This window comes from Ranitomeya variabilis, chromosome 5 (genome assembly GCF_051348905.1).
Source record: "Ranitomeya variabilis isolate aRanVar5 chromosome 5, aRanVar5.hap1, whole genome shotgun sequence".
Taxonomy (NCBI): Eukaryota; Metazoa; Chordata; class Amphibia; order Anura; family Dendrobatidae; genus Ranitomeya; species Ranitomeya variabilis.
Genome location: NC_135236.1, coordinates 3,202,847 through 3,219,726, shown reverse-complemented (window position 1 = coordinate 3,219,726; position 16,880 = coordinate 3,202,847). Strand labels below are relative to the sequence as shown.

The 16,880-nt window shown below is 48.3% G+C and overlaps 1 protein-coding gene across 1 annotated transcript in view; it reads right to left on the bottom strand.

The window, feature by feature from the left end:
* Window positions 1-15,441: 15,441 nt before the first annotated feature.
* The window catches only part of DVL2 (dishevelled segment polarity protein 2), a 29,852-nt gene continuing 28,413 nt past the window's right edge, over window positions 15,442-16,880 (bottom strand). Inside the window, exon 15 of the mRNA XM_077261452.1 lies at window positions 15,442-16,867. Coding sequence (XP_077117567.1) covers window positions 16,425-16,867 — 443 coding nt within the window. The 3' untranslated portion in view covers window positions 15,442-16,424. The remainder of the gene's footprint in view (window positions 16,868-16,880) is intronic.

Genomic DNA, 16,880 nt, shown 5'->3' with positions numbered 1-16,880 from the left:
TGTCAAACAGTGAGATCGCAGCTGCGATCGTTGGGAAGATCTCACTGTTTGACATCTCACCAGCGACCACATAGCGACGCAGCAACGATCCCTGACAGGTCGTATCGTTGTCGGGATCGCTTTAGCGTCGCTAAGTGAGACGGGGCCTTAAGAGTTGTTTATTTAATCTGACGATTCCCGAGAGGGAGGCCTTAAAGGAATACCTGCAGACTAGTCTTGCTGCAGGTCATATAACACCCTCTAAGTCCCCTGTGGCGCTCTTTTTTGTAAAAAAAAAAAAAGATGGGGGTCTTAGGCCGTGTCTGGATTTCAGGGAGATTAATAAGATCTCTGTGCGCAATCCTTACCACTTGCCACTAATTCCGGATTTGTTTAACCAATTAGTTGGAGCCAAGTGGTTCTCTAAGATCGATCTCCGTGGGGCATATAATTTGCTGCGGGTTGAAGAAGGCGATGAATGGAAGACAGCCTTTAATACCCCGGAAGGTCATTTTGAGGACTTTCGGCCTTACAAATGCTCCGGCGTTCTTTCAAAATTTCATTAACGACATCCTGAGGCCGTTGTTCGGTAGGAGTGTGATTTGTTTATTTGGATGATATATTGATCTATTCGCCCAATCTGGAGTCGCATTGGCAGAGAGTCCGTGCGGTTCTGCAGATTCTGAGAGAAAGCACACTCTTTGCTAAACTGGAGAAATGCGAGTTTGCGGTACAGAAAATTAGTGTTTTTTGGGGTACTTTGTTTCCAGTGATGGTTTTGAGATGGACCCGGTGAAGGTTCAGGCGGTATTGGAGTGGCCTAGACCTGAATGCCTGAAGTCGATTCAGATATTTTTGGGGTTTGCTAATTATTATAGAAAAATCATAAAGAATTTTTCTGTTATCGCAAAACCCTTTACTAATGTTACTAAGAAGGGTTCCAATACAGTCCAATGGTCCCCTGAAGCTGTTAAGGCTTTTGAGCATCTCAAGGAGAGGTTTAGCTCTGCTCCTGTTTTGATCCAGACAGATGAGACTAAGCCCTTTCTGGCAGAGGTGGACGCCTCATCAGTAGGAGTGGGGGCTGTTCTGTCCCAGGAGGGAGAGGATGGGGTGCATCCCTGTGCTTTCTTTTCTAAGAAAGTTTCAGAGGTGGAGCTCGACTACGATGTTGGGAACCGAGAATTGCTGGCTATTAAGCTTGCGTTTGAGCATTGCCAACATTTTTTGGAGGGCGCTAGACAGCCTATACAAGTCTTTACTGATCATAAGAACCTGATCTATCTGGATGCTGCTAAACGTTTGAATGACGTCAAGCTAGGTGGGCATTGTTTTTTGCCCGGTTCCATTTCTCTGGGACATATATTCCTGGGACAAAAAATGTTAAAGCTGATGCTTTGTCTCGAAGTTTCTCCCCAGCAGTTAATACTGAAAAGGAAGAATCTATACTGCAGAGAGGGGTGGTCGTGGCAGCATTAGGTTCTGAGTTGGAAAATAGCATTCTTAAAGCCCGGGATGAGGCACCAACTAACACTCCGTATGGGAAATTATTTGTGCCTAAAGCCCTGAGGAGAGCTTTGTTTACGGAATGTCATGAGTCTTGTTTGGTGGGTCATCCAGAGATTGCCGAAACAAAAAGTCGATCGGTCGGAGTTTCTGGTGGCCAGGGTGGCTAAGAGAAATTGTCAAGTGGGTGCGTCAGTGTACCGTGTGCGCTAGGTCTAAAGCTTCTCATGCTCCGGTGGCAGGGTTGCTTTGCCCGTTAGAGGTTCCTAGTTCTCCATGGACGCATCTTGCAATGGATTTTATCACCGAACTGCCGGTCTCTGAGGGTTTTTGTTATCTGGGTCGTTGTGGACCGGTTTAGTAAGATGTAACTAGTCCCGTTCAATAAATTACCCTGCGCTAAGACACTTGCCAGGGCCTTTGTGAAAGAGATTGTCAGGCTCCATGGTGTTCCCACGGACATTGTCTCCCATAGGGGACCACAGTTTGTGGCTCGCTTTTGGCGTGCCTTTTGTGACAGACTTAAGGTTCATTTGTCATTTTCGTTGGGTTATCATCCGCAGTCCAATGGACAGACCGAGAGGAAGAACCAGGACGTTGAGCAGTTTTGTAGCGGACAATCAGGAGATGTGGTCGGAATATCTACCATTAGCCGAGTTTGCTCTCAATAATCATACATCTTCTTCGGCTGGGTGTTCTCCTTTCTTTTGTTGTACTGGGAAGAATCCATCTTTCGGTCCTTTTTCTAGGATTGGGGCGGCGGTGCCTGAGGAGGAGTTTTTCTGGAAATTTGGAAAGGGTTTGGACCAGTGTGCGCCATAATCTTCACCCCTTCCTGACATGACGTACTATCCCGTTGAGGTGGTATGAGCCCGTATGACCACCGACGGGATAGTACGTCATCACCGATCAGCCGCGCTCACGGGGGGAGCGCGGCCGATCGGGGCTGGGTGTCAGCTATCGCAGCTGGCATCCGGTACTATGTGCCAGGAGCGGACCTCTCCTGGCACATTAACCCCTGGAACACTGCGATCAAACATGATTGCAGCATTCCGGCGGCATAGGGAAGCATCGCGCAGGGAGGGGGCTCCCTGTGTGCTTCCCTGAGACCCTCGGAGCAACGCGATGTGATTGCGTTGCTCCGAGGATCTCCTACCTCCTCCTCAGAGCAGGCGCCGGCAAACCTCCTTCAGTGCCTGTGTGATTGCTGATCTGACACAGTGTACTGCAAAGTGTCAGATCAGTGATCTGACACTATAGTATGATGGCCCCCCCCTAGGGCAATGTTACAAAGTAAAAAAAAAAAAAAAAAAAAAAAACACGTGTAAAAAATCCTAAATAAAGAAAAAATATATATATTGTTCCAATAAATACATTTATTTTTCTAAATAAAAAAAAAAAACATTAAAAGTACACATATTTAGTATCACCGCGTCCGTAACAACCCGACCTATAAAACTGTCCCACTAGTTAACCCCTTCAGTGATCACCCTAAAAAAAAGGCAAAAAACAACGCTTTATTATCATACTACTGAAGAAAAAGTGGAATAACACGCGATCAAAAAGACGGATATAAAAAAAAACATGGTACCGCTGAAAAAGTCTTGTCCTGCAAAAAACGAGCCGCCATACAGCATCATCAGCGAAAAAATAAAAAAGTTATAGTCCTCAGAATAAAGCGATGCAAAAATAATTATTTTTTATATAACATAGATTTTAACGTATAAAAGCGCTAAAACATAGAAAAAGATATAAATGAGATATCGCTGTAATCGTACTGACCCGAAGAATAAAACTGCTTTATCAATTTTATCAAATGTGGAACGGTATAAATGCCCCCCCCCAAAAGAAATTCACGAATTGCTGTTTTTTGTTCATTCTGCCTCACAAAAATAGGAATAAAAAGCAATCAAAAAATGTCACGTTCCCTAAAATTGTACCAATAAAAACGTCAACTCGTCCCGCAAAAAACAAGACCTCACATGACTCTGTGGACCAAAATATGGAAAAATTATAGCTCTCAAAATGTGGAGATACAAAAACTATTTTTTGCAATAAAAAGCGTCTTTCAGTGTGTGACGGCTGCCAATCATAAAAATCCGCTAAAAAACCCGCTATAAAAGTAAATCAAACCCCCCTTCATCACCCCCTTAGTTAGGGAAAAATAATAAAATTTCAAAAATGTATTTACTTTTATTTTCCCATTAGGGTTAGGGCTAAAGTTAGGGTTAGGGCTAGGGCCGTATTTGCCACTAGGCACGTGAGGGAACGTGCCTAGGGCGGGGACAATTCAGGGGGCAGCACCTGAGCAAGGTTTGTTGTTGTTTTTTTTTTTTTTTTTATAAAAGCTGGGTCACCTCTCGACCGACCCCGCCCCCCCCTCGCCCCAGCCGCCCGCCTCCCACCCACCCTCCTTGAAGACGATACTCACCCTGCTCCAGCGATGCCTGGTCTCGGCTTCTGCAGCGCTCCTGAATGAGCGGTCACGTGGTACCACTCATTAAGGTCATGAATATGTGCATATTCATGACCTTAATGAGCGGTATCACATGACCGCTCACGCAGGAAGGTGCTGCGGCGGGAGTCGGGACAGAGCCAGAGGGATGTCGGCGCGGCCGCGTGGTGAGGAACAGGTAAGTATGAGGGACGGGGGAAAAGGGGAGGGGGGATGAAGGAGGACGGTAAGCCGCGCCACTCAAGATGGGAGCGGGGGGTGGGGTGGAGAGATGAGCCATGCATACGGGGGGGGGAATATGAGCCATGCATACGGGGGGGGGAGGGATATGAGCAATGCATACAGGGGGGGGGGAATATGAGCCATGCATACAGGGTGGGGAATATGAGCCATGCATTCTGGGGGGGAATATGAGCCATGCATACAGGAGGGGGAAATATGAGCCATGCATACGGGGGGGGGGGGGGGAAATATGAGCCATGCATACAGGGGGGGGGGGAAATATGAGCCATGCATACAGGGGGGGAATATGAGCCATGCATACAGGGGGGGGGATATGAGCCATGCATTCTGGGGGGGAATATGAGCCATGCATACAGGGGGGGAATATGAGCCATGCATACAGGAGGGGGAAATATGAGCCATGCATACAGCGGGGGGAAATATGAGCCATGCATACAGGAGAGGGAATATGAGCCACGCATACAGGAGGGGGAATATGAGCCATGCATACAGGGGGGTGAAATATGAGCCATGCATACAAGAGGGAGAATATGAGCCATGCATACAGTGGGGGGTGAACTATGAGCCATGCATACAGGAGGGGGGAGTCATTATACAGTATTAAGAATCATGTGGGATCATTATACAGTATGGAGAACTGTGTGGCCATTATACAGTATTGAGCATCATGTGTGGCCGTTATACAGTATGGAGCATCGTGTGTGGCCAATGGCCATTATACAGTATGGAGCATCATGTGTGGCCGTTATACAGTATGAAGCATCATGTGTGGCCAATATACAGTATGGAGCATCATGTGTGGCCAATGGCCATTATACAGTATGGAGCATCATGTGTGGCCGTTATACAGTATGGAGCATCGTGTGTGGCCAATGGCCATTATACAGTATGGAGCATCATGTGTGGCCATTATACAGTATGGAGCATCATGTGTGGCCGTTATACAGAATGGGGCATCATGTGGGATCATTATACAGTATGGAGAACTGTATGTGGCCATTATACAGTATGGAGCACTATGTGTGGCCATTATACAGTATGGAGCATTATGTGTGGCCATTATACAGTATGGAGCACTGTGTGGCCATTATACAGTATGGAGAACTGTGTGTGGCCATTATACAGTATGGAGCATCATGTGTGGTGGAAGTTATACAGTATTGAGCATCATTTGTGGCCATTATACAGTATTAAGCATCATGTGGGGCCATTATACAGTATGGAGCATCATGTGTGGCCATTATACAGTATTGAGCATCATGTGTGGCCATTATACAGTATGGAGCACTGTGGCCATATTTTTTTGTTTATAATTATTGTATATAAAACAGTGTGATCAGCAGTACTAAATGGCTGTGGTTGGGACGTGGATATGGGTGTGACTAGTTGTGAAATGGGTGAGGTCTAAAATTTGCCGCGGCACACACAAATCCCATAGGGAATTAATGAGGCCGAACGCAGTGTTGACGTAAGTGATCCGCTACGCGGCACATGCAGAAAAACTGCCGGATCTGCTGCAAAAGGCGACTTTCACATCAGCGATTCTTGCCAAAGTCACTGCCGATAGTGTCATACTCACCAAAGGGGGAGGCAGCACTAAAAGTGCCTAGGGCAGCAGAAACTCTAAATACGGCCCTGGTTAGGGCTACAGTTAGGGATAGGGCTACAGTTAGGGTTAGGGCTAAAGTTAGGGTTAGAGTTAGGGGCTAAAGTTAGGGTTAGGCTAAAGTTAGGGTTGGGGCTGCAGTTAGGGTTGGGGCTACAGTTAGGGTTGGGGCTACAGTTAGGGTTAGGATTGGGGCTAAAGTTAGGGTTAGGCCTACAGTTAGGGTTGGGGCTAAAGTTAGGGTTTGGACTACATTTACGGTTGGGATTGGGGTTAGTGGTGTGTCAGGGTTAGGGGTGTGGTTAGGGGTGTGTTGGAGTTAGGGATGTGGTTAGGGTTGGGATTAGGGGTGTGTAATAATTATAGTGGATAACTTAGGAGACTCTTTGCTTTGCGTGGAACAAGACAACTACAGGACACAGTTTTATAAGTGGTAAAGTCTATATTATCACACGGTGATTCAAACAGGTGCAGAGAAACTCAAGTCCCCAACACTTGGTGCAAACACCAAATGCAGCTCAGCAGTCTATAGGAAACTTCAGAGGAAAATGCAATCATGCAGAAAGTCTATGAAGCACAGTTATTCTTGAGGACACATGACACGAATAAATCCTTGTCTTAGTCCAAACACAGATAGATATGCTTATAAGGCAGTTCAAATAATATCTTAGCTCAACCAGGGAGGTCTGGGTAATAGTCTCAGGTTCTTGCAGAGCAGAAACAGCTTACATGTCCAGCAAATGCAGATGGAAGCAAACACGAGCAGCAGATGAAGGAGGATTACTGGAACTGGTGTATGCAGCAGGAACTCAGAGCAGAGTAGCAGGATAACCCCACATGTTCACAGGAGCAGGTATATAGCCAGGGAGTCACCAGAGGTCAGGAGCTGGATGCAAGGCAGAGTACTCTAGCACAGACTGAAGGCTGGGGTGGAGTTTTATAGCAGGAAGACACAGTGCACATGAGACCAAAGACGCCATCTTGGAAAAGGACAGTAATGCACAAAAAGGTAATAAAAAATGTTCAGAGTCCTGACAGGGTGTGTTGGGGTTAGGGATGTGGTTGGTTTTTAGGGTTAGGGGCATGTTCGGGTTAGGGGTGTGTTTGGGTTAGGGTTTCAGTTAGAATTGGGGGATTTCCATTGTTTAGGCACATCAGGGGCTCTCCAAATGCGACATGGTGTCCGATCTCAATTCCAGCCAATTCTGCTTTGAAAAAGTAAAACAGTGCTCCTTCCCTTCCAAGCTCTGCCATGCGCCCAAACAGTAGTTTTCTCCAACATATGGGGTATCAGCGTACTCAGGACAGATTGGACAAAAACTTTCGGGGTCCAATTTCTCCTGTTACCCTTGGGAAAATACAAAACTGGAGGCTAAAAAATAATTTTTGTGGAAAAAATATTTTTTATTTTCACGGCTCCGCGTTATAAACTGTAGTGAAGCACTTGGGGGTTCAAAGTTCTCAACACATCTAGATAAGTTCCTTGGGGGGCCTAGTTTCCAATATGGGGTCACTTGTGGGAGGTTTCTGTTTAGGTACATCAGGGGCTCTGCAAACGCAATGTGACGCCTGCAGACCATTCCATCTAAGTCTGCATTCCAAACGGCGCTCCTTCCCTTCCAAGCTCTGCCATGCGCCCAAACGGTGGTTCCCCCCATATATGGGGTGTCAGCGTACTCAGGACAAATTGGACAAAAACTGTTGGGGTCCAACTTCTCCTGTTACCTTTTGGAAAATAAAAAATTGGGGGTGAAAAGATCATTTTTGTGAAAAAATGATTTTTTATTTTTACAGCTCTACAATATAAACTTCTGTGAAGCACTTGGTGGGTCAAAGTGCTCACCACACATCTACACTCACCGGCCACTTTATTAGGTACACCTGTCCAACTTCTTGTTAACACTTAATTTCTAATCAGCCAATCACATGGCGGCAACTCAGTGCATTTAGGCATGTAGACATGGTCAAGACAATCTCCTGCAGTTCAAACCGAGCATCAGGATGGGGAAGAAAGGTGATTTGAGTGCCTTTGAACGTGGCATGGTTGTTGGTGCCAGAAGGGCTGGTCTGAGTATTTCAGAAACTGCTGATCTACTGGGATTTTCACGCACAACCATCTCTAGGGTTTACAGAGAATGGTCCGAAAAAGAAAAAAAATCCAGTGAGCGGCAGTTCTGTGGGCGGAAATGCCTTGTTGATGCCAGAGGTCAGAGGAGAATGGGCAGACTGGTTCGAGCTGATAGAAAGGCAACAGTGACTCAAATCGCCACCCGTTACAACCAAGGTAGGCCTAAGAGCATCTCTGAACGCACAGTGCGTCGAACTTTGAGGCAGATGGGCTACAGCAGCAGAAGACCACACCGGGTGCCACTCCTTTCAGCTAAGAACAGGAAACTGAGGCTACAATTTGTACAAGCTCATCGAAATTGGACAGAAGATTGGAAAAACGTTGCTTGGTCTGATGAGTCTCGATTTCTGCTGCGACATTCGGATGGTAGGGTCAGAATTTGGCGTAAACAACATGAAAGCATGGATCCATCCTGCCTTGTATGGAGCATCTTTGGGATGTGCAGCCGACAAATCTGCGGCAACTGTGTGATGCCATCATGTCAATATGGACCAAAATCTCTGAGGAATGCTTCCAGCACCTTGTTGAATCTATGCCACGAAGAATTGAGGCAGTTCTGAAGGCAAAAGGGGGTCCAACCCGTTACTAGCATGGTGTACCTAATAAAGTGGCCGGTGAGTGTAGATAAGTTCCTTAGGGGGTCTACTTTCCAAAATGGTGCCACTTGTGGGGGTTTCAATGTTTAGGGACATCAGGGGCTCTCCAAACGCGACATGGCGTCCCATCTCAATTCCAGTCAATTTTGTACTGAAAAGTCAAACAGCGTTCCTTCCCTTCCGAGCTCTGCCATGCGCCCAAACAGTGGTTTACACCCACATATGGGGTATCAGCGTACTCAGGACAAATTGCAAAACAACTTTTGTGGTTCAATTTCTTCTGTTACCCTTGGAAAATAAAAAATTGGGGTGAAAAAATGTTTTTTTATTTTTACAGCTCTACATTATCAACTTCTGTGAAGCACTTGGTGGGTCAAAGTGCTCACCACACATCTGGTGTGGTGTCACTTGTGGTAGGTTTCAATGTTTAGGCACATCAGGGGCTCTCCAATCGTGACATGGCATCCTATCTCAATTCCAGTCAATTTTGCATTGAAAAGTCAAATGGCACTCCTTCCCTTCTGAGGTCTGCCATGCGCCCATACAGTGGTTTACCCCCACATATGGGGTATCGGCGTACTCAGGACAAATTGTACAACTTTTGGGGTCCAATTTCTCCTGTTACTCTTGGTAAAATAAAACAAACTGGAGCTAAAGTGAATTTTTTGTGAAAAAAAGTTAAATGTACCTTTTTTTTAAACATTCCAAAAATTCCTGTGAAACACCTGAAGGGTTAATAAACTTATTGAATAAGGTTTTGAGCACCTTGAGGGGTACTCAAAAAGGCATAAAAATTCAAAGTTGGATAATTGCGAAACTTTCAAAATTTTCGCCAAATTTCTTTTTTTTTCCAAATAAACGCAGGTAATATCAAATAAATTTTACCACTAACATGAATACAATATGTCACGAGAAAACTGTCAAAATCACTGGGATCCGTTGAAGCGTTCCAGAGTTATAACCTCATAAAGGGACAGTGGTCAGAATTGTAAAAATTGGCCTGGTCATTAACGTGCAAACCACCCTTGGGGGTAAAGGGGATAAACAGGCTAATAGGAGGTCTATGAAATTTTTTGAAAGAGTAGAAGGGAGGCGAAGTTTGTTGTTGGGGACATGGTTTGGTTGTCCTCTAGGAATCTGCGTTTGAAGATCCCTTCTAAAAAGTTGGGGGCCAAAGTTTGTAGGACCTTTCAAAGTGGTTCACATTGTCAACTCGGCAGCGGTGAGATTAGACATTCCTTCATCCTGGAAAATTGATTGTTTTTCATGTATCTTTGCTGAAGGTTGACACGCCAGATAAGGTGACTATGCCATCTGCTCCTCCAATTGAGGACTGCTAGTTTGAGATTTCACGCATTCTAGATTCCAGATGGTATAGAGGAGGGTTACAGTATCTTGTGTCCTGGAAGGGTTTGGGTCCCGAGGACAATTCCTGGGTGAATGCTGTGGACGTCTCAGCCTCAAGGTTAAGGCTTTTCACAGGAGATTTCTATTGGTTTCTGCAGCCTTCTCTGTGTTTTCTATTAGGAGGTGACCCATTTTTGTACCCAGTCCTTAGTTCTTTTAGGGTACCCTTTCCCCTTATCTATAGGTATTCGCTTGAGATTAACCTAGGATTGTCGGTGGGTCTATTCGCAAGGAATGGGTCGCCCACTCCATCGTAGGGTTTCAGCCTAGTCTCAGTGCAGAGTCAGTTTTCCCCATTCTACCTTAGTCCTGTGTTGCAGATCCGTAACAACCACAAGGCTCTGTCCTGACCCCAGTGTTACAAGTGGGGTCCACAAGGCTCTGTCCTGGCCACCGTGTTACAAGTGGGATACCACAAGGCTCTGTCCTGGCCCCAGTGTTACAAGTGGGATACCACAAGGCTCTGTCCCGGAACCAGTGTTACAAGTGAGGTCCACAAGGCTCTGTCCTAGCCACCGTGTTACAAGTGGGGACCACACGGCTCTGTCCTGGACCCAGTGTTACCAGTGGGATACCACAAGGCTCTGTCCCGGAACCAGTGTTACAAGTGGGATACCACAAGGCTCTGTCCTGGAACCAGTGTTACAAGTGAGATACCTCAAGGCTCTGTCCTGGAACCAGTGTTACAAGTGGGGTACCACAAGGCTCTGTCCTGGAACCAGTGTTACAAGTGGGATACCACAAGGCTCTGTCCTGGAACCAGTGTTACAAGTGAGATACCTCAAGGCTCTGTCCTGGAACCAGTGTTACAAGTGGGGTACCACAAGGCTCTGTCCTGGAACCAGTGTTACAAGTGGGATACCACAAGGCTCTGTCCTGGAACCAGTGTTACAAGTGGGATACCACAAGGCTCTGTCCTGGAACCAGTGTTACAAGTGGGATACCACAAGGCTCTGTCCAGGAGCCAGTGTTACAAGTGGGATACCACAAGGCTCTGTCCTGGAACCAGTGTTACAAGTGGGTACAACAAGGCTCTGTCCCGGCCCCGCGTTACAAGTGGGTACCACAAGGCTCTGTCCCGGCCCCAGTGTTACAAGGGCGGTAGCACAAGGCCCTGTCCTGGCCCCAGTGTTACAAGTGGGATACCACAAGGCTCTGTCCTGGAACCAGTGTTACAAGTGAGATACCTCAAGGCTCTGTCCTGGAACCAGTGTTACAAGTGGGGTACCACAAGGCTCTGTCCTGGAACCAGTGTTACAAGTGGGATACCACAAGGCTCTGTCCTGGAACCAGTGTTACAAGTGGGATACCACAAGGCTCTGTCCTGGAACCAGTGTTACAAGTGCAGTACCACAAGGCTCTGTCCTGGAACCAGTGTTACAAGTGCGGTACCTCAAGTCTATGTCCTGGAACCAGTGTTACAAGTGGGGTACCACAAGGCTCTGTCCTGGAACCAGTGTTACAAGTGGGGTACCACAAGGCTCTGTCCTGGAACCAGTGTTACAAGTGGGATACCACAAGGCTCTGTCCTGGAACCAGTGTTACAAGTGGGATACCACAAGGCTCTGTCCTGGAACCAGTGTTACAAGTGCGGTACCTCAAGGCTATGTCCTGGAACCAGTGTTACAAGTGGGGTACCACAAGGCTCTGTCCTGGAACCAGTGTTACAAGTGGGATACCACAAGGCTCTGTCCCGGCCCCAGTATTACAAGTGAGATACCACAAGGCTCTGTCCTGGAACCAGTGTTACAAGTGGGATACCACAAGGCTCTGTCCCGGCCCCAGTATTACAAGTGAGATACAAGGCTCTGTCCTGGAACCAGTGTTAAAAGCGGGATACCACAAGGCTCTGTCCCGGCCCCAGTGTTACAAGTGGGATACCACAAGGCTCTGTCCTGGAACCAGTGTTACAAGTGGGATACCACAAGGCTCTGTCCTGGAACCAGTGTTACAAGTGCGGTACCACAAGGCTCTGTCCTGGAACCAGTGTTACAAGTGGGATACCACAAGGCTCTGTCCCGGCCGCAGTATTACAAGTGAGATACCACAAGGCTCTGTCCTGGAACCAGTGTTACAAGTGGGATACCACAAGGCTCTGTCCCGGCCCCAGTATTACAAGTGAGATACCACAAGGCTCTGTCCTGGAACCAGTGTTACAAGTGGGATACCACAAGGCTCTGTCCCGGCCCCAGTATTACAAGTGAGATACCACAAGGCTCTGTCCTGGAACCAGTGTTACAAGTGGGATACCACAAGGCTCTGTCCCGGCCCCAGTGTTACAAGTGAGATACCACAAGGCTCTGTCCTGGAACCAGTGTTACAAGTGGGATACCACAAGGCTCTGTCCCGGCCCCAGTGTTACAAGTGGGGTACCACAAGGCTCTGTCCTGGAACCAGTGTTACAAGTGGGATACCACAAGGCTCTGTCCTGGAACCAGTGTTACAAGTGGGATACCACAAGGCTCTGTCCTGGAACCAGTGTTACAAGTGGGATACCACAAGGCTCTGTCCTGGAACCAGTGTTACAAGTGCGGTACCACAAGGCTCTGTCCTGGAACCAGTGTTACAAGTGGGATACCACAAGGCTCTGTCCCGGCCCCAGTATTACAAGTGAGATACCACAAGGCTCTGTCCTGGAACCAGTGTTACAAGTGGGATACCACAAGGCTCTGTCCCGGCCCCAGTGTTACAAGTGGGATACCACAAGGCTCTGTCCTGGAACCAGTGTTACAAGTGGGATACCACAAGGCTTTGTCCTGGAACCAGTGTTACAAGTGGGATACCACAAGGCTCTGTCCTGGAACCAGTGTTACAAGTGGGATACCACAAGGCTCTGTCCTGGAACCAGTGTTACAAGTGCGGTACCACAAGGCTCTGTCCTGGAACCAGTGTTACAAGTGGGATACCACAAGGCTCTGTCCCGGCCCCAGTATTACAAGTGAGATACCACAAGGCTCTGTCCTGGAACCAGTGTTACAAGTGGGATACCACAAGGCTCTGTCCCGGCCCCAGTGTTACAAGTGAGATACCACAAGGCTCTGTCCTGGAACCAGTGTTACAAGTGGGATACCACAAGGCTCTGTCCCGGCCGCAGTATTACAAGTGAGATACCACAAGGCTCTGTCCTGGAACCAGTGTTACAAGTGGGATACCACAAGGCTCTGTCCCGGCCCCAGTATTACAAGTGAGATACCACAAGGCTCTGTCCTGGAACCAGTGTTACAAGTGGGATACCACAAGGCTCTGTCCCGGCCCCAGTATTACAAGTGAGATACCACAAGGCTCTGTCCTGGAACCAGTGTTACAAGTGGGATACCACAAGGCTCTGTCCCGGCCCCAGTGTTACAAGTGGGGTACCACAAGGCTCTGTCCTGGAACCAGTGTTACAAGTGGGATACCACAAGGCTCTGTCCTGGAACCAGTGTTACAAGTGGGATACCACAAGGCTCTGTCCTGGAACCAGTGTTACAAGTGGGATACCACAAGGCTCTGTCCTGGAACCAGTGTTACAAGTGGGATACCACAAGGCTCTGTCCTGGAACCAGTGTTACAAGTGCAGTACCACAAGGCTCTGTCCTGGAACCAGTGTTACAAGTGCGGTACCTCAAGGCTATGTCCTGGAACCAGTGTTACAAGTGGGATACCACAAGGCTCTGTCCCGGCCCCAGTGTTACAAGTGAGATACAAGGCTCTGTCCTGGAACCAGTGTTACAAGTGGGATACCACAAGGCTCTGTCCCGGCCCCAGTGTTACAAGTGGGATACCACAAGGCTCTGTCCTGGAACCAGTGTTACAAGTGGGATACCACAAGGCTTTGTCCTGGAACCAGTGTTACAAGTGGGATACCACAAGGCTCTGTCCTGGAACCAGTGTTACAAGTGCGGTACCACAAGGCTCTGTCCTGGAACCAGTGTTACAAGTGCGGTACCTCAAGGCTATGTCCTGGAACCAGTGTTACAAGTGGGGTACCACAAGGCTCTGTCCTGGAACCAGTGTTACAAGTGGGATACCACAAGGCTCTGTCCCGGCCCCAGTATTACAAGTGAGATACCACAAGGCTCTGTCCTGGAACCAGTGTTACAAGTGGGATACCACAAGGCTCTGTCCCGGCCCCAGTATTACAAGTGAGATACCACAAGGCTCTGTCCTGGAACCAGTGTTACAAGTGGGATACCACAAGGCTCTGTCCCGGCCCCAGTGTTACAAGTGGGATACCACAAGGCTCTGTCCTGGAACCAGTGTTACAAGTGGGATACCACAAGGCTTTGTCCTGGAACCAGTGTTACAAGTGGGATACCACAAGGCTCTGTCCTGGAACCAGTGTTACAAGTGCGGTACCACAAGGCTCTGTCCTGGAACCAGTGTTACAAGTGGGGTACCACAAGGCTCTGTCCTGGAACCAGTGTTACAAGTGCGGTACCACAAGGCTCTGTCCTGGAACCAGTGTTACAAGTGGGATACCACAAGGCTCTGTCCCGGCCCCAGTATTACAAGTGAGATACCACAAGGCTCTGTCCTGGAACCAGTGTTACAAGTGGGATACCACAAGGCTCTGTCCCGGCCCCAGTGTTACAAGTGGGGTACCACAAGGCTCTGTCCTGGAACCAGTGTTACAAGTGGGATACCACAAGGCTCTGTCCTGGAACCAGTGTTACAAGTGGGATACCACAAGGCTCTGTCCTGGAACCAGTGTTACAAGTGGGATACCACAAGGCTCTGTCCTGGAACCAGTGTTACAAGTGGGATTCCACAAGGCTCTGTCCTGGAACCAGTGTTACAAGTGGACATCTTTATAAATTATCTAGATAAGGGAACTGAAGGTAAACTAATCAAATTTGCAGATTACGTAAAGCTAGGAGGGATAGCGAACACACAAGACCCTGATGATTGTGAGAATAGCTTGGTTTTGTTACCCTGTATATGTCAGAGAGTGGGTAGGCCCCATCAAGTGCCGGGAAAGCTAGGTGGTGGCCCTAGTGTTTGACCCAGTGGAGGTGTCCTAATGGCCGAACAAAACAGTGAATAATGGCAGCAGAAAGTGTGATGTGAACCCAGCTGTGGGGGCGCTCAGCTCATTGTCAGCCTATTGTGACAGGCGAGTGGATGAGCAAGGGTGGGATGTGGGGTCCCCCACCGTAACGAGTGTTGTGCACAACAATTTGGTGGAATTGGTAGTTGTGATGTTGACACCGAGTATTTCAGGAAGAGACATGAACTCCTCATTATAAACCTGCAGATGTCCATGTTGGCTGGATGCTGTGAAGAAGACACTTGACAGTCTGGCTGCGCCCACTCGTGCTGTACAGTTACATGCACACGGTGTCCGTGGTCGCCTCCACCGCGCTGTCACCCAGGAGCCAGTCAGACATGACACGAGGGAGAGCACAAAAAAAACAGAAGGCTGAGACGGGCAAGGTCAGATTCCTCACCTACAGTAATGAGCGGCAGAGTCCACGGCCGACAGATGACTCCTCACACTGAGTTTATAAAATACTTTTTTTTTTTTACATTTTATTGTTGGGTTTATACACTAAAAAAGTAATAAATACCATAAAAAGCAAGTAATAGAGGCACTTATTCCTTCGCGGCGGAGGCCCACCCCGTGGGGTCACATACTTATTCCTTCACTTGCGCAAGGCACAGGTCACATCCTGAGGATCTAAGAGCACAAAGATCCAGCCATCGGTGATCAGCTTATCATACTGCAGGCAGTCGAGTCTGCTCATCAGTGATTGATGGGAGCAGGATCAGTGAGCAAGCACACTGAACCAGCTGTCGATCGGCTTGTCGTTCTCCAGGCTGATTATTGATCCAGCCATTGATGATAGACTCGTTGTATGCCATACAGATCACATTGATCCGGCCATCGATGACCAGCTCGTACTCCAGGCCGATCAGTGATGAGCACTGATCCGGCCATCCATGATGGTCTCATTGTACTCCATGCTGATCACTGATGAGCACTGATCCGGCCATTGATGATCGGCTTGTGCTCCAGGCCGAACACTGATCAGGCTGTCAATGATCAGTTTGTCGTACTGCAGGCGGACGAGTCTGCTCATCAGTGATCGCTGGAAGGATCGGTTGGGTTCACAGCCACAGCATTACATGGAGTTATAACATAGTAACATAAGCTTACAACGCTCGTACGCGTCCCCCCTCCTGAAGCCGTACACCGGTCACAGAAGGGAGGAATAAAACAAACACTGCTAATATGGAGAAACAATAAAACAATACTTCATAATCACGGCGGTGGTGCCCGTACCGTCTGCTCTACATCATACATGTGCATGGATACAATTAGTGTTTGAGGCAAAGTTCGATATTTGGGGGTCTGCCCCCCACACGTACCATGTAAGAAGCCAACATCACCTCACCATCGGGATACTAGTTTTGGTCATAATTGGCAGACTCCTCCGCCCTGGACTCCACGCCATCGGCCTCTGCGCTCGACTAGGAGATCACTGAAATGTATTAGTGTTAAGAAGTGCACACCACTCGGCATCACATGACGTCCACAAAGAACTCGCTGGGGTTACCCATGGCCATGTGGAAAGACTGACGGCTGGCCGTCAGCTCTGGAGGTATGGAGGCCAGGTCACGCATGAGAGGTGGAGCTCCGGGAGGAACAGATGACGGAGGACATGACTGCGGCGGCAGAGGAGGTGGCGGCATCATCATCAGCATCATGGGGTTGTAGGAGAGTGGGACCCCCGGGGCAGGATACGAGTGCACCGATGGAGGGTGGTGAGATGCTACTTGTGAGCGGGTGGATGTGGACCGTTCACTGGGGGGGCCCGCTTCTCCACTTCTCCTCAGGCTGCTCCGGGTAGAGTATTCAGACTCACTACCTGAGCCAGACTTGGAGTCTCCACCACCTCCAGAACGATCTTCCTTCTGAACCCCACGACCCCCATCACTGCGCGTAGAGCCGCTGCTCCTGCTCCCTGCAGAGGAAAG